This window comes from Amblyomma maculatum, chromosome 6, assembly GCF_055883805.1.
Source record: "Amblyomma maculatum isolate TAMU_Amacu chromosome 6, ASM5588380v1, whole genome shotgun sequence".
NCBI classification, from domain to species: Eukaryota; Metazoa; Arthropoda; class Arachnida; order Ixodida; family Ixodidae; genus Amblyomma; species Amblyomma maculatum.
Window position 1 is genome coordinate 5,716,276 of NC_139349.1, and position 22,212 is coordinate 5,738,487.

General features: G+C 47.4%; 1 protein-coding gene across 4 annotated transcripts in view; it reads right to left on the reverse strand.

The window, feature by feature from the left end:
- LOC146184976 (uncharacterized) overlaps nucleotides 1-22,212 on the reverse strand; it is a 591,446-nt gene that overhangs the window by 17,241 nt on the left and 551,993 nt on the right. For all 4 annotated transcript variants that reach the window (XM_084605926.1, XM_084605923.1, XM_084605924.1 and 1 more), the window contains 2 exons: nucleotides 3,253-3,372; nucleotides 500-757 (listed from right to left, as the gene is read on the reverse strand). In XM_084605926.1, the coding sequence (XP_084462052.1) occupies nucleotides 500-757; nucleotides 3,253-3,372 (378 nt within the window). The remainder of the gene's footprint in view (nucleotides 1-499; nucleotides 758-3,252; nucleotides 3,373-22,212) is intronic.

Consider the following 22,212-nt stretch of genomic DNA (forward strand, 5'->3'; position numbering starts at 1 on the left):
CTGTACTACCTTTGTACTGCTTTTTCTGATTCCCCACTATAGGTGGCTTTTGTTTACAAGGCCACAGACGGTTCCAGTTGCCTAATACTTTTCGTATGAGGGCAATACCCACCATGTGCATGTGATATGTAGAATAAAACAAATTTCAAAGTGAGAGAGCGAGCTCTGGACTTTACCAAAGAGGGGTCTTAAAAGCATGGATTTTACGTGCACTGTGGCAAATCTGTCCAGAGAAAAGTTGTGTCTCCTTCCTTGGCAGCTGAACTGCAGCTAGAGGTCAGCTTTGCCAGTATGTGACTGCATGTGACACGTTAGAAATTCAGTGGCAGAAATAATACAAGCAGTTCATACAGCATGCATTTCAGATTTGCTCTTGCCATGTTTTCAACATGTTTCGACAAGTCAGATGAAGTCAACCGTTGAGAGATCAACCCCACTGAAGCAAAGCAGCATCGACCTGCAGGTCAGTCAGAGCTATGTTTCGTACAGGTGTACTTACTTGGAACGGTACACCACCCTTGAGCTTGGTCTCAGTTTTGTCACTGAAGTAGATCAGGGCTCGGCGAGTGCGGTCAAAGACGAACCAGCGCTTCTTCCAGGAGCGCCACTTGCCCCCCAGCTTGTGTAGATAGCCTCGGCAGGAGGTCGATGTGATTTGCACGTGTGGGCACAGCTCCACCTGGTGGCCAGCAGACTCCACATGCTGTCGAAGGTCGCACTCGGCACCACGCACAGGCAGGTACCGTGTCAACGGCCTCTGCATGTTCACCCCGAGTGTTAGGGGTGCATGAGACATGCTTTGCTCTACCAGCTGTACAGATAAGCATGGAGACGGCTGGTGTACAATATCCACAATCATGACCACTGTGTAACTGGTTCTCCCCAGCAAGGAAACCATCTGCTGCTAAAGCCTTTCTTTGTTACCTAAACAAAGAGTTAAGCACGAGACCAAATTATAAGTGCGACAATACTCACGCCTCTGGCTTGTTTAACACCCTGAAAATATTAAAATGTTGCTTTCGTTAAATAATGCCATTGGTTACTGGAGCAATATAAAACTCCACAGGTGAACCGTTGTTGCTAACTGCTATTTTCCTAAGCTGGATCCAAGTACGGAGCGGTCTGCTTGGTTTGTGGGGTTTAACGTCCCAAAGCGACTCAGGCTAGGAGAGACGCCGTAGTGGAGGACTCCGGAAATTTCGACAACCTGGAGTTCTTTAACGTGCACTGACATTATACAGCACACGGGCACCTTGCTTTTTGCCTCCATTGAAAAGCGGCCGCCGAGGCCGGGATTCGATCCCGCTTTCTTGGGAACAGTAGCCGAGCGCCGTAACCACTGTGCCACCCTGCCGGGGTGGAGCAGTCTGCTATGCACTTGTAGCATTTGCCACTGCTTGCTGGCTTAGCATAACTTTTCGAGATGAGAAATGCATATGAGTGCTCTAAACAACTATGTAAGTATTTGTACATCTGGGCCCGTATTCAGAGTTTGCATCGTTATCGAAGTGTTGCTATATCACGTGACCCCGAGTCATCTGATTGGTCGAAACGCTGGAACCAGGTGTTGCTACTACGGAACCAGAAGAGGTGCAACATCATGTTTCGGCGTTTCCATCAATCAGCTGATTCGAGGCCGGGGAGATAGCAACACTTTCGACAACGACACAAACTCGGAATACAGGCCCTGCTGGCATAAGACGCTAGAAATCATTTTGTATGCACAAACACAGCTGGCTGAAAGTGGGTTTTCTGAAGCTGCCGTTTCCAGCACATAATCCAAAAAGCTGCACTAGAAGGCGCTGTATGAAAGCTCATGTGAGGGCGCTGCCAGACACGACTAAATGCAGCATTAATGCATCAAAATCTTGCTACACACTGGCTTAACCTTTCTCAAGCATGGTCCCTTTGAAAACTTCCTGTGGCCTCCCCTGAACTGTCCATACTATATGCACTGACCTATACACAAAGCTACACTTATCTTGGCATTTGACACATACAAAATTCACTGTTGAATCAAAAACGAAGATGTCAGGAAACAGCACATTGGAGAACAGTATTTAAGAAAGGGATGCAACTTTCACCAATGTTCTTTATTTCTTAACTTACATGTAAAATTTTTTAATACATTATAAATAATTTTATGATTTTGCTCATCAACTTCTACTCTTACACCCTAAGAACATTATTTTCCACTGTTTATTTTTTTCCCCTCTGACCCTGTGAAAAGCCTGCAGCGTTAACAAATTGAGGCACAGCTGGTTAAATATTCACATTGTTCATCTATGCATGCTACATGTCTAGGCATGCTTAGAGTTTTTTTTTCCTCAAAATGCAAGTTATCAGTTATAGAAAGTAATGAATCTGAAACTGCTAGAGTGTTTTTCCAATGTACAAAGCCATCATAATTAATGAAAAAAGTATTTTATATCACGTGCCAGTGGATTTCGGCAATGAAACTTCAAGACAGCACTGAAAATGAGGAAAGCAAGCGATGACAATATCTAAGAAAAGAATAACAGGTAACATTTGTTGGGCTTTTTCCGCAATTTCAAAAATGTGTGCCTCCCTTTAATTTACTTTTGCTGTTGTGTTCATGACTCAAAGGCTGTTCAAAATGTGACGAGCGAGTGGTGAAGAAATTGGCACATCTGTGTTCCGTTACTAGCCGGAAAACTAAATCACAACACACTGCGAGGCCAACACACAGTTCTTGTACATTTTGTTGGAGGATGGCTATATTTAAAGAAAAAGAACAGAATGCTTTGGGGGCATCCTGGCCTTTAAAGAAGACATCAAATAATGTTCATATAACCCTACTTTTTTTTTGAGCCTAGCGCTTTATGCTTAAAATAAATAAAACATTTGTTAAGCGTTAATCCATGCAATCAGTGGATTTGCACATATGCGTGAAACAAGGTCTTACTAAGCCAGCAATGTTGTCAAAGTAATTTTTTTCTTTGTAAACAGAAGTTCTTTTTCACAGCCACAATCCAGGCTGAGACAGTAATAATGCTTCCTTATTACTTATGCAAAATAAACACTGCTGCTCCCTGTGGTATTCATTACAGAGTTCTTGGTTTACCCTTCAGCACTGGTGCTACAGCTTCCCTGGGAAACTTCACATGGACTGTCAAATAAAAGTAATCTTAGTAAGTGTGCAAAGCAGCTTAACAGCTGCGTTCTAAACAGCCGCATTTGCACAGCTCCAGCAAGGTTCCAACAATCCTGGCCAAGGAAATGGGCTCTCACTTGTGCCTTCTGCTTTTCCCGGCGCCGTATCTCGTGGTGGATGGCGTCATCTCCTGAACGGGAGACCAGCACTGAACGGTCTTCTGAATTCAGCTGCAAGTTGCGCTCGTGCTGGTGCACCTGGGCAACAGGCAAGACACATGTTCTCAGGCAATAATTACCACCTCTTCAGTGATAGTAATTATATCTTATTTGTCTTTCTTCAAAGCGGCCTTTAAAATCTAGTTTATTTCACACAAGACATCAGGCCAATGAAAGAAGCACAGCGACTGCTTCCTCTCACACATATTTAATGAAAGTAGTTTATAAAGGAGTTGTCCTTATGCATCAGAGGAACTTTTTAAGCACTCAATGACTGCCAAAGTAAAAAAAATAGAGCGAAGTATTTTTTAGCTCCCAACCAGGTGTAACGCACCAACAGAAGACTTGGCCACCTGGCTGCAATTTTTTTTTTTTTCTAGATGCTGTCGATTTTTACTGCCACAATCAGTTGCAATGAATTGGCTACTATACCAGAAGTTTTCACATACAGCTGCAGGGTGAGAAAGTGAAAAGTATGAGAAACTGAAACTACAAGAAATGAAATGCTGATGAAAATGGAGGAACTGTGATGTTATACTGTTGTGCTTCTGTTATCTATGGAGCAATGTTACGACAGCTGTGCCTGTTAGAAAACCAACTTGTAAGGAGCTTGGACCCACATTTTTTTAGTCCTGTTTTAGTCCGGCTTTTAGTCCAGTTTGCTCCTCTCAAAAAAGGAAAAATAAAGAATTGAACTGAATACTACAGCAACATGAACTGAAAGGCTGCGCTGGATGTGGGCTCTTCAAACACAATGAAAGATTGCACTGTTTGCAAAGTATTCCAAATCCACTTTTCTCCATTAAAGATGTACATACCCGACTCACTCGTATGGTGGTGATCACGAATTTTTACAGTATATTTCCCTGCAATCGATTGAGCCATCACACGAACCGTGCAGATTAAGCAATCAAGCTTTCCTTATTCTCTTCATTCCTTAAAATGCTTTGCGACTAAGCCGTCAATGTCTTGGCTGCTCGTATCGCACTAAACGCACCCTGTGAGCGCTGCAGCTATAACTACATGACGCAAAAAAAGACACGCTTAAACATTGCAAGACTGAAACTTAACGTAACTGTGTTGAATCAGCAAGGCTTGCGATAGAGCGCAAAAAGTAAACACAAAATGTTAGGTGCGCATATGGCTTGCGCACAATTACTTCGATGAGACGAGCTAATGAATGCTGCATTGTACAAAAATGAACAAGACAAATATGGAAGTTCTTATACATTTTTTTTAAGAACGAATGTTCCACAGCTCTGCACCAGTACCGCTTTCATGCATACGCACGAAGTGTTTACGCTGATACAGAGCAAGCGCCTCGGCGTAAACAAGAGGTTTTCGCGGAGGCGGAGGCGCCCGAACGGAAGACAGCGCGGGCCGTGACCGGTGACCGCGCTCACCAAGCGCAAGTCACTGCCACCGAGTGCTGTGTTTCTGTAACAAGTGTAATGTAATGCCACAAAAAAACACGCAAGCTCTCAAAATATCGCGCGTTCCGCGGGCGGCGAGCCGACAAGCGAGAGGTAGGTCGCGTGGCACGTTGCACGCATAGCTGGAAGTTGCGGCACATCGTTTCGGGTGCTGTTTAGAGATGAGGCATCACTGCGAAAAGTGGCCGGCAGCTCCTAAACCTCCCACCCCATAAATAACTTCAGCTGAGGGCTTATTTGCGTCGTTGGCTCCACCGGCACGATAAGCCACGGATCCTCGACTGAAACAGCTAGTGCGCTCACTGGCTTGTGCTACGCGCCAAAACAACGGCAAAGTAAAACGCGAAAGCAGCGAAGCTCTGAGGCGAACCATGGCGAACACTCACCGAGAGATACAGAACGTGCGGATCCCCAAACATGTCCCCGCTGAACTGAGCTAAACACGAGGAAAAGCAAACGCAGCTGCACTGGCACAATCATAAGGCAGTCACTACACTATGCGCTGAGACGCGGCTACCGCACGAGGCCACACGACACGGAGTAAAACACGTCGCTGTCGCTCAGAGTAGGCATCGGTTGATTGAAAGGGCCGACGCGACGAACACAGCGGCTCCGACAGCAAAGGCAGGCACAACGTCGGGCATCGATGCGGCGAAGAGGAAGCGTCATGGGGCGAGGCGAGGCCGATCACTGGTTGCCATGGGACTGGAGGGGAAAGGAACATGGAAAGAAAGAACGAAGCGGAAAGCGCTAGCGGAACACAAAGCGGCCAGGAGCGCGCGACGCGACGGGTGGCGCCATCAGACGGCCTGAACGCTAACTCCACTCTGAGAGGCATGGCCTCCGAGATAAGTGCCTAAGACGATTAGAGCACACTGAACAAGGGTAGAAAGGAGAAGGGTGGGCAAGGGGGGGGGGGGGGGGGCTTCAGTTTGCAGGTTCAACAAGTTGAGTTGTCTTCGTCTGGTCCACTTGTCGAAACGTTGGCTCGACCTGCGAACTGAGGCTTCCCCTCTCTACCCTTGCTACCGTGTAGCCATCTTCCTTTCGTTCTACCATTGCGATTAGAGTGATTTGCACGGTGGGACGAAAGCCAGCGATTCAATCGACTCGCGCTACTCAAAAATGACAGGCACGCAGTTGTCGATGGCAAACTTTCTTTCGCGTTAAGTGACGCAGCAAAAGAAAGTGCATGCCCCAATGCGAAAAGGGGCAAGTAATCGGATAAATGAGTCATGCATGCAGTGAACTGCCCTCGCAGCTTGGCCTTATAATTACGCGCTTACGTTTCGGTGTTGAGCACTGAAAACGCGGGATTTCCTTCAAGTGCAGAGCTTTAATGAACGACCTTTTCTTTATTTCGAAAAGTGTAATGAATGCATGTTGTCCGTATACTTATTATAGATTAGTCATAGCACTATAATCACAAGATTACGCTAACTGACACAATCATTAAAAATCTTGGTCAATTATCTAACAAGTATAGTTAGCCACAGCTGACAACTAGTTTCCAAAAAGACTGTCTTTCTACTCCAACTACCCTATCCTTGAAAATTTTCGAAAGCGTTCACATTAACACCCTGTACTCAAGCTATAAATTAGATTAACCTTACCAATGAAATGCCGTCAGATGTTCACGGCCATGACACAGCTGGCCATGACACAGGCGAGAAGCTGTGCCGGAAACCCCTCAGATGCAACATAATTTTCATCCGCTGAAAGTTTTTCAAAAGCAAGTAGTCGCAAAAAGTTCGATATCGGTCCACTGCGGCAAGTGGAAAGTTAGCTCACTCACCGTCAGGCACACTTGCGAATAGCACGACTTCACTATACTGTAATGCTTGATATCGCAGCTGCTTTCGGTTGGTGAACCGTGCAGGAAAGTCGAAGTCCAAATAAATAAATAAATAAATAAATAAATAAATAAATAAATAAATAAATAAATAAATAAATAAATAAATAAAGCAAGCTCCTTTATAAAAGCCGCATTTTGCCGACATTTTTCAGCAAATTTAGCAATTTAAGCATTGCCGCAAACTATGTCAATCTTTATTTATTGCTGCCAACAGCCTCCGGCATGTATTGTTATCATTTTGCATGTAGCACGCAGAACAGTCTAGATTTATCTCGGTTGGGTGCAGAACCACGTGCACTTGCTTCTTCAAAGTTATAGAAGATTGTAGATGACTCGTTCGTGACCTCGAAGTGCCGGCCTTGCACAGGGCGCCATCGGGAGGGGGCGCCGACCTGACGTGTGGATGTCGCGTTGCGTTACCTCTCCCCATTTCTATATCGACCACCCTACGGTGCTTCGCTCGATGGGCAGAAGTCCCCTACCTTACTCGTGGACTTCTCCATCGGCGGTGCTGCACGCCAAAAAGGGGTGAATCTCAAGATCTGCGTTGATTCCGTGTTAACCGATCGCCTACCCTGTTCATACTTTTTGCTGCCGCCGAGTTGTTCTAGAGCGCAAGTCAGCCCAATAAGACCGCGTTTTATGGAGACGAAAAGCAAGGTGCCTGTGTACTGTGCGATGTCAGTGCACGTTAAAGAACCCCAGGCGGTCAAATTTTCCGGAACCCTCGTCTCCCATATATGCTTGAGTTTCTCTGGGGCGCGTCAATCACAAAAGGCGTTATATAAGAAGGATGATATAAGCGATGGCACACGATCTTCATCTGAGTGCACACAGTTTTTGCACGCAAATATAACAAGCATGTGTTAAGAAAAGCAACAGGTGGTAGAAGTATATTCGAGAAAGTTGTTGACCAGAGACAGTCCAGCAATGAAAACAGAACAGACGAGTAACAAAAATACTAATTAAAACACTTAAAAAAGACTGCAGAGCAACATTTGTGATGATTAATTATGGTAACAAATTAGTGCTCTGATCACCCTTTTTTTTTTCTGCGCTTGTGCCGTCATCGCCAGGAGTTCTTAGTGGAACACCGAGGTCCCTTGAACTGCAAGTGTTCTTATATCGTGTCTATGTAAAGCTTCCTCTGCATATCAGGCGCTTACGTGGTTTATTCAGAGCGTTTCATCGTCTGCACATGGTGGAGTCCCTCTTTCTCGGTAAAGTGATCATGGTTGAGAGCACCGTTCCTTGAAGGGTCCCATGCTCGCCGCTCCGAGTTGGACCCCTTTCCGTCTACAATTGCAAATGCAGATAACAACCGTTCTGCCCGTTCTTATCACCAGCACACTGATGGATAGCGTCATGGCGGACGTTATCAAAAGCCTTCGCACGTAGAGATTTACCACTGTTGTCATGCCTCCTCCAGTTTGAGTCTCGATTATCTGACGTTTCGCCTGTAGCATGATATCGGTTACAGATACTATAGTCCCGATTGACCATCGTGCCCGCGGATACAGCTCGTTCTCATCTGTTAAGCCTGGTTTGCACTAACTGCTCCATGAGCTTGGCAACGCATGCTGTAAGCGAAATGGTCCGCAGCTCACGAGTAACGTCCGCAGAAAGAGTGCACGAGATGTGTCCGCGAGATTCCGCGGGCATCGGTGGGGTTCTGGTATATAGTGACCGATAGTTACAGTTAGTGACAGGCATTGATAGTGCAGTGATGAGAAAGATAGTGCCTTTCTCTCTCTCTCTCTCTCTTTAGAGAGACTGAGAGCTCAGAGCGATTCTCTCCTCTTTCTCGTTCCCTTCCCTGCCACCCTCTCCCCTTCCCCTCCCTTCCTCTCTCTTAAAGAGAAAGAGAGAGAGAGTAGAGAGTGAGTGAGATAGTCTATCTCTGTCTTTCTCTACATAGAGAGTGACTTTCTTCCTCTCTCTGGAAGAATCAGGGGCGTTCCAAGGGGCGGCAAAAATGCTTTCGCCTTGCTGTACATGTATTTTAGCTAACTTCCATTCCTGTGGGGTTTCGCCTTTCTCCCGGCAGTCCCTTATGTGTGCCACTAAGTGGAGGATTCCGAAGCATTATTCTGTTGCTGACCCGATCTGTGCCAGCAGCAGCCCTGACTTCCGCAGGAGTTGTCGTGGCATCAAGCGTTTCATTCACTCCTCCACGGTATTCTGGCAGCTGGGTCGCACCTGCCCAGGCAATGTATGCTCTTTGTCAAATATGTAGAACACAGGGGGTCTGCTTCTGAGCCAATTCGTGCGCTTGTAATGTATTGCCAGTGTTCTGAATCACTTGATGGTAAGATATTTAAGGCGAAAGCCTTCCTAGGCTCATGTAACAAAATCCTGTGCGCGAGATCTGTGCACGGGATCCGTAATATTCCGCGAGATGCTGCGAGATGTGTTCTTGTCTCGCATTCCTTCCATCTGCAATCCTAAACTTGAACGCGCGCCAAGGAACGCCACGCGACAGGAGCGATGGTGTACCGTCAAAACTCATACTGGTCGAACTTAAAAGTGACAGATACGGCGCCTTTCCTTTCCTTTAAACCAGTTATAATTATCTGTAACACTACAACGAATGCCGATAAGAGACAAACGATGAGAGGAGGCTTTCGCCATTCTCCTCCATCTAAGAGACTACCCTCTCCAATGGGAAGATCCTCCACGATAATGCTAAATCAGCGCCAGTCTGAAGCAGACCCCGTGGGCTCTACACTTTTGACAAAGGCTGTCTGAACCTCGTCCCCCAAGCAGCTACGTACCGCTTTCTGTTGTTGTGCCGCCGCTTCAGTCTATCAAGTGCCGACGCAGTCGCGCACTCCTCATGTTGCGCTCTAAATTGTCGCATACGCTGTGCCAATTCTGGCGCATTAGCCTCGCATAGGATGCTGCTTCCTTCTCTACGGGTAACATACAGCCTAAAAAAAAATAAAAAAAATTGCGAACTATAGTCTACCGTACGCGGCGTTATCGGCGTGTGTATTGTTCCAGTGAACAAAATCAGTTTTTAATACTTGTCTGCACCAAACAAGCCATTCGAAAAGTGGTGACTGGGAAATAAACAAGGCTTTCTAATGAAATTTCAGCGTCATATATGTGCAATGTATGACAGAGCCGAAGCTGGCCACTATCACAGAGAGACCGCTCTCAGCGAAAGCGAAGCCTTTACAGTAAACGACACGAAACATGGGTGTCGCCGTTTACCGCTAGATTTCGCGAGTAAAATTCGTGCGTCGAAACCGACTTTTTTTTTCTCCCTCCATCTGAGAGGCTACGCTGCACTTTAAATGGCGGAAAACAGTCCTGTTTGGGGAGAACGACACGGGATTGAATTTACAGGCGGGAAATTTTTATTGCGACGACATCACAGCAGTGTCATGAAGGCGAAAACCACCCGACAGCATCAGCGTCAATGTGAATCAAGCCTCGGGGCAATAATGAAAAATCAGGCCGTAGCGAAACGCCCGTTATATGGAGACACCGGCTATAAGGAAACGCTGACTACAGCAAGTCGTAATGACACCTAAGTGATAGCTGTGACAGTGACTGAGCTATAGTGATTATGTCACTGGTAGTAATGTTAATAGTGGTGGTATACTGGCACAACAAGTAGTCTGGGCAGCAGAACGAAAGACAAAGGAAGAGAATAAGGAGGAGGCATCAGAACAAATGATCGCTTCTAAAGATATTTTAAATTGTATTCCCTCGGGGATAAATGCATCTTTTGCTTCCAGAGAATCGCCAAGTTCGCCAACATAGCCATGGAGAGCTAGAGAAGCAGGTTTCACTGAGATCAATTGGATGGAGTTGTCCTAAGTGCCCTTTTGATTACAAAAATAAAAAAAAAAAGTATGGTCGTTGGAGAACGCAGTTACTGCATATTATATTTGCATACTGCAGTTACTGCATAGATGCATATTATTCTAAATAGTTACAATGTTCTTTTGCTGTTATGAGAAAGGAATGTTAGACTAATGCTCAAAACGCAGAATATATTCGGTTTGAACGTTAAACTAACGCTTAGGCTAAAATATAAAACGTTATCTGTCACGAGGTTCCATAGCGCACAACAAAGAAGTGACACAACACGAGCGCTCGTGCTGTGTCCCTTCTTTGTTGTGCGCTATGGAACCTGATGTAGATTACCCACTAGCCCGAACCCTGGCCCTTCTAAGTTATCTGTCAGTTTTAAAGATCAGAATACCGTCCCAGTAAGGTTACTGCAATTTCACAACAAATTTATAATGCGACTCTTGTTTGGTACGTGGACCTACCGCGAATCAGCACCGCTTCCGTACCAGCAAATCCCGTTGCGTGAGGGGCAAGACAACACGTAGGTCTTCTCGAGAACCTAGGCTGAACTAAAGCTGAAGTCTGCCCGCGCCTCGAGCCGATGGAAGCCGCTGCCAGCTCAACGCAGTGTCCAGAAAGGGCAAGGAAACTAGAGGAAGGGGAAACACGCAGCCAATGCCCACCGGGGAAACGGGCCAACCGCTTGCCAAGCAGAAAGCATAGTCATTATTCGGAACACCTGAGCCACAAAGGCCTGCATAAATGGCCGAGCAGTGACAGGGGCCCAATATGTGTCTTGGCCAGCTTAGGGTGGTAGAGACGCCTGACGCCTTCTCTGCGCGGCTGAGTCTGACGCGCCACGAGTTACGTCACCGCTTGAGGTGACATATTTGTAAGGAGGAGACAGAGAAAGAAGTGGCATAACCACGTTTCCATGGCTCACTTCTTGCAATGCCTTAAAAGCACCAGCTGCGCTTGGCAGAACTGAACCACAATAAAGTCAATCTACACACGCGTTTTATTTTTCAGACCAATTAATACAGGCGGTACAGGCGAGGCGAACAGCGCATAATCCGGCGCTGGATACTCTATGGTTAAGCTGTTTGCGTCGTACAGAGGGACGGTGCTATTATTTGTTTGCCTGCAATTAACCCGAAGGGGAGTTCTCTTGTGAAAGTTGCACTGACAATACGCACAACAGTCATCGTTTGTCACCGAAGCGGCGGCGAGTGCGACGACAACAAGAAGACTGCCGCAACGCGCCGACGTCCCTAGGTCTGATAGCCCCGGTGGGCACCCCCTTCGTGTTCTAACAATAACACAAAGACGCTGAATTTGTGCGCTAGGAAAGGCAAAAAGAATAGACATATCGCTGTTGCCACCATCAGGTCGTTCTGGCAAGCAAACTGCGATGACTTCATGAAAATGTTTGGCCTATTGGTTACAGCGCGACGCGCTTCATGCTGGTAACCGCGGTCCCTTTCGGTTTTGATGTCGGAATTATATGTATTGCATGGCGAAAAATAAATAAATGATCGAATCTGTTATGACAAAAAATAAAACTATTTTGCAGTCTAACAGATAACAGCACAGCCAGATATATATAAAATCTGTTTTTACTCAGATCTTTAGCATCGCCCTGGGTGTTTCTCTAAGCGAAGGACATTCGAAAGCGAAGCGGGTTAACAATAAGATTCTGACGTGTTTACTTTCGCGAGTAAGGGAGCTGTTATGAAAGTTTTCCCTCGTCCGAGGAGATACGCGACAAAATGAAACGAGAAATACGACGAGCCAGATAAGACAGGCGCATTTTCACCAGCGCGGGCTTTTAAGAAGAAGCGTTCGCTGAGCCTTTGCTGATGGCGAAAGGACAGTCACTGGCTCCCACGCGTTCGCGTTGAGCGGGGCTCAGGTGACGTTCAGACGCCAACCGCAACGAAAGCCCTCCTTCGAGTGTCGCAAGCGCATACGCAAGCCAGCCCCGATCATTAGATGAGGACACACTGATCGCGAAGAGCGCCGCTTATTATTTTGCAGGCAGATGTCCCGGGTTGCGCCTGTAGAGACGAAAATCAAGCCTTCTCATCTTTTATAACTCTATTATATATGGCGCAAATATGAAGAAATGAGTTAAAGTTTGTCGCGCAAAGTATCCGTAAATGTAATTGAAATGCATTGACCTTTCCGTGCAAATGAAATGCGTGTACATATTTCTGGCGATAGGCCTAATTGGGTATTCTCGCTTCAAGGCGACGAGAGTTCGCACGGACTTGCGCCATCGATGTGCCATCTTTTTCGGGTGTTCACAAAGACGACAGACGAACATAATGGGGTTAGTAAGGCTTTAACACATTCCATTCCAGCCGCCGGGCCACTTCACAGTTAACAAAAAACATTGTCGTCGGGTACTGCCCATTCAATGGGGCGCGTGCATGCATTCAGGGCGTGAGACTAATGTACAGGGGGGGGGGGGGGGTCAAAAGTTCCCAGGCCACAGGGTCTGCTTCGGAGGAGTATAGTCAGGCAGCTACGACGGCCCCAAATCTCAAAGTACATGTGGAGGGTAGAAGAAGCTTTATTCTAACCTCTGAGATCATTTATAGCTTTAATGGGATCTCACGTGTCAGAATACGCTGACCAGAAGCAAAACCTGCGGCCTGGGAACTTCTGACCCCCCGTGTACCAACAAAAGAGCCATTGCCGAAAGGCCGTAATGAACAACGGATCCTTTGGCACCCGCTCGCTGCTCGAATGGATCAGCGTCAAATGCGGAATTCGAGTGGCTAGTATACCGAACGGGCCGCGCGCCCGACGCCAATCGATGAAGCGGGGGAAACGAGGCCCTCTTGGCCCGAAACAACACTTGCAACCCCCAAGTGGCCTCGCTAATGGCCCTTCGATCGCACCATGTTTAGTTATTTATTTACTTTTAATCCCCGGGGAGGTTTCGCGAGAGGCGCATTTATTGAGGTGAGGATGGAAAAAGAGTGATCAAATTCATAAGCACACTCTAGGGCGTATAGTATTTCATGGTGGGAGAAGAAAAAAAATAAATAACAATAAAGTTACCCGGCACGCTCCGCCTAGGACTTCCAGAGCGTACAGCGAGAAGCAAATGCTGAATACGAAAAATACCACGGCAATACGACAGAGTCAAGCGGAAATATGCGCACGTAAAAACAGTGCCAAAAGCGTTTACTACCAGTCAAAGGAAGAGCAAAATGAAATGCACAGCTGCATCGGCATGCGCGCATCACGGAGAGAGAAAAAATAAACATTTTATGTGCAGCTAGTTACTATAGCGCTCTTTTTAATTCGTGGCAAGAGCCATTCTCCTCGCTAAAGTTAGAAGCATCCCAACAGAGGTTCACAAGTGGCTCATAAATATTGCACTCGCTGGCGAGGGACCGTCGCAAGTTACGAACATCTTGCGCCGACTAGGCGCGAGCATTCGTTGGGTAAACTGAACACGAGCAACGCTAAGTATGCATAAAACCGAGCGAAATGAAAAAAAGAAAGTATCATATTTTTTACCGTTTTCTACATTTTGTTTTTCGTTCACGCTACATAGTTGCGGCACGGGATACCCTTGTTAGAGCTGTCGGACGAGTTCCAGGGGCAGTCCTACGACATCAGGCATACTTGCAACTAAAACGACAAGTAGGAAATACCAGTGTTTAGTACCTTAAGCAGGAAAATAAACAAATTATAAACGCACCACTTTTACACGAACACACTCAAAATGTTCCATATATTCGCCGCAGTAAGCTGAGCTCGAGATTTTAGGTCCGATATGGTGCTCCCCAAGTTTGAAGCGAAATGCGAATAGCAGTGGTTAACCGCAGTTAAACGAAGTTTCACGAGCGATAGATCTGTTTTTATAATACTACGTATTCATCTGACACCATCGCGCGCCTGTCACGCTATCTCTGACGTTTTGAGAATCAATCATTCTAGATCAAAGGTCACTAGTCATCGTCAAGTGAGAACACGTTGGGGGAGGCTTGCGTTGAACTCCTTATTTGACCATGCATGGCTCAGCTTCAAGGTCACCCGGACGGAACCTAGCGGTCCCCGGATTTGTACCTGGATAAGCGGAGCTATCGCTCTAAAAGTACTTGTGTGGCCGAAGCTAGTTCAAACGCAGCAAAATTGGGAATCCGCAATGTATTCGAAAAACAGTTATCATTCCTCCAAAAACATTCCATACAAATTAGAAAGGACCATATCTAGGCCACAACAGGGATAATTACAGTGTTAGCAGATACGTAACAAAGCCGCATGTTAGTGCAAACAGACAAAACAATTTAGAGAGAAGTGAATTGGTTTACGTTTTAACGCCTCGAAGCGACTCAAGAAATGAGGGATGCCGTAGTGCAGGGCTCCCGAAAGTTTGACTAGTCGGAATTTTTTAACGTGCACGGCCATCGCACAGTACACGGGCGCCTTTCTTTTCATTAACGGAGGTTCCGGAGATCAGGAAATGTAGGGATCAATCAGAACAAAGCGCGAAGCTTGGCAGCCTTCGTGCAAGCTCCGTCTAAGAAGGCTCGATCGAACATTTAAATTTAATGTTCCGCGTGATATTCCGCGTCATCAGGCATGCTTGATACATAGACTTCGTTTAAACGTGGCTTTCACGCGCAAGTACTTACATTTAATTGGACAGATGGACTCACCGGAATGCTCAACTTGTGGCATCCCAGAGACTGTGGACCATTTATTATTGGAGTGCCCAGAGTATGCGAACGAAAGAAATGTGCTAGCTGCTTCCTTGAAGCGTTTAGACAAGAGGCCTCTGTCGGAGGAACTGCTGCTGGGCGCTATAGGACAAGGGGAAGGGCGTCCAGGCAGTACGTGCTCTTTGCCGTTATTTGAGCGCCAGCGGACTTGATTCGCGCTTGTAAAGCAAGCTGCTGTGTCTGTATATATATTTCATATGCCTTCTCCCACATCGTCGCCCATCATGACCTTCTTTCTTCTCTCCTTCCCCTTCCCCAGTGCAGAGTAGCAGGCCAGATTTGAATTATTCGGGCCAACCTCTCTGCCTTTTCCTTTCAATAAATCCATCTATCTATCTATTCGTGCAAGCTCCGTTTAGAAAACATTACTCACTGACTGACAGAAATATGATGACGAAGTGCGCCTCCACGTTCGTGACTCCACCGCGACCACAGGCGCCACCCGTTACAACAAACACGGACCCTGGCCCGTGGACAGATCCCGTATACAAGCAAAACACCATTATTGGATGAAGTAGCGGGTAAAAAGCACTTTATTTACAACAGACAACTGTGTTCGGTCGTTTTTCACTGTTTTGAGGCACGAATAAAATATATATATATATATATATATATATATATATATATATATATATATATATATATATATATATATATATATATATATATATATATATATATATATATATATATACCGGGTGTCCCAACTAACTTGAACCAAGGGATACAAAATAATACATTTGAGGTAGGTCAGTGAAACCAATTGCATTCAACTGCCAGCCTCCTTGCGCACTACAGGCGATTTTTTGTTTTGCAATTACTTAATTTGCTAATTATGTTAATTTTTCTAATTTATCAAATATCGGCTTTAGACCAAACATGTGAATTGGAAACTTGTAGAGCACCTTCAGAAACCCCCATTCCATTAATTGCGATAAGAAAGTCTTACGTGCATCTTTTTTTCTGGGCTCAAAAGAAAGCCCGCGAAATACAAATAATACCACGTGACTAGAGCATTTGTGCGCCGCGATTGTGGTGCTCTCAGTCGTGGTTTGAGCGAACGAAATTAGCTGCGGCCGTGTCTCCTTTGCCCCGGTAAAGCGGCAGGCCGATATGCCTGCGATGGCTTCTTCGCCCGCGTCCGACAGCCGGCCCACGTGATGGTGCAAGTAGCACCGAGAGCGGCGAGCCGACATCACCGGGATTCTAACAAACCCTCCTTCTCTCCCATCAGCGAACTTTACGGCAAACGGATGAGCGATAAGGTATCAGCCACTGAATCTGCGCATACATGCTTGGGTAAAGGGGCGAGATGACATCATGTAACTCGACTAAAATTAGCGCTGCACCTTCATTTGCCGGTTCTTTATCGTCATCCGCCTGTCGTGATGTAGGCTGCTGCGGTGCACAGGCCTGGCCAAGATCGCGGTGAAGACGGGCGAGCTGGAGCTCGCTCCAACCATCGCCAACATTTCTGCCTGCTGCTGCAACGGGACCATCGGGTCACGGCCGCCGCAGCTGATTTCGTTCGCTCAAACCACGACTGAGAGCACCACGATCGCTGCGCTCAAATGCGCTAGTCACGTGGTATTATTTGTATTTCGCGGGCTTTCTTTTGAGCCTGGAAAAAAAGATACACGTGAGACTTTTTTTATCGCAATTAATGGAATGGGGGTTTCTGAAGGTGCTCTACAACTTTCCAATTCACATATTTGGTATAAGGTGAATATTTATTAAATTAGAAAAATTAACATAATTAGCCGATTAACTAATTGCAAAACAAAAAATTGCCTGTAGTGCGCAAGCAGGCTGGTAGTTGTATGCAAGTGGTTTCACTGACCTACCTCAAATATATTATTTTGTAACCCTTAGTTCCAAGTTAGCTGGGACACCCGGTATATCGCGGAAAAGAAGAGTTGGATATGGATGTCCTCATCCGCGCGCGAGTCGTTGTCAGGACTACAGAAGAGGAGAAAGAAGACACCCCAGGACGTTTTCCCAGCCAGACGCATCACGCCCCGCAAGAGGAGCAAGAACTACGCGGCTTCGTGAGGCTGCCATCGGCAGCTCCGTAAGTTTCCAGTAATGGGCATCGCAGCAGGCCTGCGCTCGCTGGTCGTATGCGCTCGCCACTCTGTAACACTAAGCGCCGGCAAATTGGAACTCGTGTAAAAGCTGTGTAGGAGTGACGTCAACGGGGCAGGTCATCATCTCCGATATAACGCGCGTCAACGAGAGCAGCTACCTGAGCGCAGCTTTGAGGAACATTGACCGCGACGGAATTCAGAACGACCTTCGGCAGAAATGTGCAGGATCGCGCTTAAGGCAAGCGTAAGCTAATCTGAGGGGCCGAATCAGAATTGTTGGTCCTTGTTGAAGTGGCTGAAAATGGGACCCTATAGTGAACGAACGACATCGTTGTTTAGATCCCGGAACTCCGGCTTTCGGGACGCAGAATGGATTAGGCGACACACAGCTTGGACCTTCGCGTTACTTGAGTTTCGTGTTTCGCGCTTCGCGCGGGGCACACTGACGTCAACCCGGCCGCCATTTTATTGCATCAGCGACACCGTCTAGAGCTTCCGTTATTCTTCCGCACTTCGTACCCTGTCCCACTTCCGAACGTCAAGCCGTGATTAAGGAAAGGCGGTGCTTTCGGGTGTGAGGCGTCGAAGCGACGGGACATGACGTAACTCTTAGGCTTGAAGTGTGTCGGGTTCAGGGGGCGACTCCGAAGACCTCCGGCGCTGCACGGTTATACACAAAAAACAATACACACACAAGAGAATTGAACCAGGACGTTAACACAGATGATGCGCTCGCTACCAACTGCCAGTTTTTTGGGTTACAAAGAAGAAGAAAGCTGCACACAAAACGTGGGGTTAATAAGGGAGTAATTACTCATTGCATCCACCCAAGCGCAGCCATACGGCTACAAAGGAAAGCTATACAGCTTTCTCAGAAACTTCGTAGTTAAAGAAAAATTCGTCCTGAACCGGGAATCGAACTCGGCGCCACCGCCTTTCCGGGGCAGCCGCTCTACCGACTGAGCTAACCAGGACGGTCAGCAGATCAGATGGTAGAGCGAGAGCGAATTGATCTATAACTCGAAGTGGGAATGGTGTTGGTCAAGCTCTCGCCCTACCATCTGATCTGCTGACCGTCCTGGTTAGCTCAGTCGGTAGAGCGACTGCCCCGGAAAGGCGGTGGTGCCGGGTTCGATTCCCGGATCAGGACGAATTTTTCTTTAACTACGAAGTTTCTGAGAAAGCTGTATAGCTTTCCTTTGTAGCCGTATGGCTGCGCTTGGGTGGATGCAATGAGTAATTACTCCCTTATTACAAATCTACTCCACCTTGGGGGATTCCCCTAAATATTTGACCAACACCATTCCCACTTCGAGTTATAGATCAATTCGCTCTCGCCCTACCGTCTGCTCTGCTGACCGTCCTGGTTAGCTCAGTCGGTAGAGCGACTGGCCCGGAAAGGCGGTGGTGCCGGGTTCGATTCCCGGATCAGGACGAATTTTTCTTTAACTACGAAGTTTCTGAGAAAGCTGTATAGCTTTCCTTTGTAGCCGTATGGCTGCGCTTGGGTGGATGCAATGAGTAATTACTCCCTTATATTTGACCAAAACGTGGGGTTGCGATATGAAGAAAAAGTAAGCAAAAGATTCAGAAAAAAATAATAAACGAAAATAAAATGAAAATAATGACAAATTAGGTCTAACTTTTTGTCAAATTGTCCAAACGGAGAAGTATGATCTTGCTGTTGAGCGCCACCGACGGAACACTCACGCATTCCCCTTCTCCCGAAATCATCTTGAAGGCTTCAATAATCTCTCTTTTAAAACTGTCTTTTGCGCTTGCCAGCACCTTGGTTTTGCTGAACCTTGGTACACAATCCGTGCTCCTCAAGGCCTGTTGATTGTTATCCGTTTTACACCGGGAGCAATGGGTTGCTAGGTTTCCTAGAGTAGACAATGCGCCACACGAATTTCTATGCTCTCTTAGCCTTTTATTGATGCATCGGCCTGTTTGCCCCACGTAGGCCTTCCCACATGTCAGGGGGATCTTGTATACGACACCCGTGGGACATCTGACAAACCGTTCCCTGTGCAGTATTCCGCATCCTTCCTTAGTCTCTCTCATTTCATTCACCTTCCTGCACATACTTATTAACTTGTTTGGTGCGGACAGCACGACTCTAATTTCGAATCGGCAGGCTATCTTCTTAAGACTGTGTGATATGCCATGTACGTATGGCAAGACAACAACCTGTCTTCTCTTTTCAGTCTCTTTACGTTCTCTTGCTAGGCGTCGCATCTTCTTCAAACAGCTTTCAGCCGCAGATATCAGAATGCTCCTCGGATATCCGCTTCGGTGAAGGGGGCGAGCTTCACCGCAGCGGGCTCAGGAGGCGACGATGCATCGAGGCGGAAGAGACAGCCAGGGAGGAGAGGCAAAAAGTAACGTTTATATACACTTTCTACATACTCAAGAAGGTACAAGTCATGAGAGGAAAACGGAGCTATCTGTCCAAACAAAATCCGTCAGTTAAATATGGTTTGTTATCCCCAGTTCCCTAGCTGGGGAAACAAAGTTCATCGATACTATCCAATCAGTGGGGGCAAGGGATCACTCGAGGTGCCGCCCACTGCCGAGGGTGAACCTCCTTGCACATCTTCCGGTGGCGAGGGCAAATCTTCTGATGTCGATGACGATTTTGTGCGGGCAATGGAGTTTCGGTACCAGGACAAAATGGTCCGAGAAGTCGCCGTTTGACGGTGGTCATTCACCCCGCGAAATTCCGAGGGGGTCAATGCTGCTCGGCGACGCGCCTCGTGCCTATTAAGCACAAGAATAGGTGCCCTGTTGTCGCCGTCGTGGCGCCACGGGTATTAAGGCTCTAAGGACAGCTGGTCTTTATCCTGGAGGGGGGGAGGGAGTGCGGGAAGGGTTGGTCATCGCAGCCGGAAACACCTGCCATCGCCGCCGCTTCGCTGCTTTTGTTCGCGGTCGCTCGCCGGCGTCCGCTAAGTACGCCTCTATTGTCAGCTGCTGGAGTCTGGCCGGAACTCCGGTCACAAAAAGTACGCCTCCATTGTCAGCTGCTAGAGACTGCGCATACCTCGGCCGGAACTCCGGTCACAACAGGCTGTAGACGTCACGCGAGCGCTTTGCGTTAGCTTTCTGCAAAGTACCCAGTCAGTTGATAGCAATGTATTTCTAGCATATTTGTGTGTGTGTGTGTGTGTGTGTGTGTGTGTGTGTGTGTGTGTGTCGCTGTGCTTCAAAATGGCTCATGTAAATATTACGCAAGCTAGACCCCGATCCCGCATCGTTCTACTATGAAACGCACAGTACGCATGTATTTGGAAAAAAAAAAATAATGTCTGGTGCGACACTAGAACAAGAATATAAAATTAACGGTGCCAATATTGATGAAGCGAGTTGAAAAATTAATGGCGAGAAAATCGGTCAATATCGCGATGGCAGTAAAGTAGTTGGATGCCTTAATTGGTTTTAGTCTACGTCAAACACGCACTTGCATCTGCGCATGCTGAGTAGACATGGTTGCCTTCCTTTGTGCAGGCTGCCTAATGTGCGTTCTAGAAAAGAAGGCTTTGCTTGAAATGCGTCTCGGCGTGTGTTACATCACCAACACTGCAACATGGTCAAGATTAGTCGAATTTACGGTAGTGGTCTCACCCAAGCTTTACATGCTCTTTCAGCACGATTAGATAAAGTGCGCAGGTTTCTAGCCTGCCTTTCCAACGAGCGAACCAGAACATGATCGACCAAGTACAGGAAATAACCCGATGCAGTGTTTTAAAATGACTGATTGAAGTGCATCGCTTTGGCAGGTTTTACGCCGGAGAGACGAGACGACCACAATCCAAATGCTGTCCGTGTGGCGGCGTACGGATGACATAGCGACCAAACGGGTGCTGGCGCCAGCCAAGAGCCTGGCGGTCGGCCTAGGCGTCACTACTGTCGTCTCATTCAACTGCTTCCTGTGCGTGCTGGTGGCCCGCAAGGCGTTCCTGCTACCCCCCTTCGCCGTGGAAGACGCCGAGGCCGATGACGACGACCGGGCCACGCGTTCCGTCAGGGGCGATAGTGCGCACAGAACGATGCCGGTGTTCCACGCGGCGGCCGCGGACCACCGGGTGGCGCCATCCTTCGGCGCAAAGAGGTCCAGGGGCACAGCTCGTCCGACGGAGCCGCCGCTCTGCTCCACTCCGGCCGTGTGCGAACGCCTCGATGCCTATCTGAGCGACACGCTGGACAGCGCCAAAGACCCGTGCGACAACTTCTATGGCTACGTCTGCTCCCGGCGACGGGGCCGCTACAAGCTCACCGAGGCCCCCCTCCCTGTCCAGGTATGGAAAGCTGGAGGCATTTCGAAAGTTCGCTCGAGGTGGCTCTCAGTGTCATTCATGGCCGCGATACGGCCATGCTTGCATGCAGGTGAAATGCCAGAAGCAGGCATGGAACTCTCCGCTAATATTTAGTTGAAAGAATCCGCCGGGAACGAACGGAATGAAAGGAAGAAAGGTTTGGTTTATAGGCCCAAATCGGCCCAAGGGTGGCGCTGGTGAACACTCTCAAGATTCGTATACAGACAACATAAATACCCAAGCAAGTAGCAGGGGGGACAGCGGCCGATGTAGCTCAGTTGGAAGAGCACCGGACGCGATATTCGGAGGTCGTGGGTTCGGATCCCACCATCGGCACGTTGTTTTTTCTGCTACTTTGTGTTTAATTATCTTCCTCTAAACAAGATTACATTACTAATTTCTTTGATTATCCAAGTAAACATTTAAAAAAAAAAGAAAAAAAAAAGACAGTAACATACCCTACGCTTTCCTTGGCCTCGCCGACTGTTGGCTTCTTTCCTTCAAATCGACTCAAGTTATATGGGGCAGGGGGGATGTGGGGAGGGGGGCACTGTGAAGAGCTCCGGATAATCTTTACCACCCTTGGTTCGTTACGTGCCCAGCCACCGTACGCAGCACGGGCACCTTGCTTTTCTCCTCCAT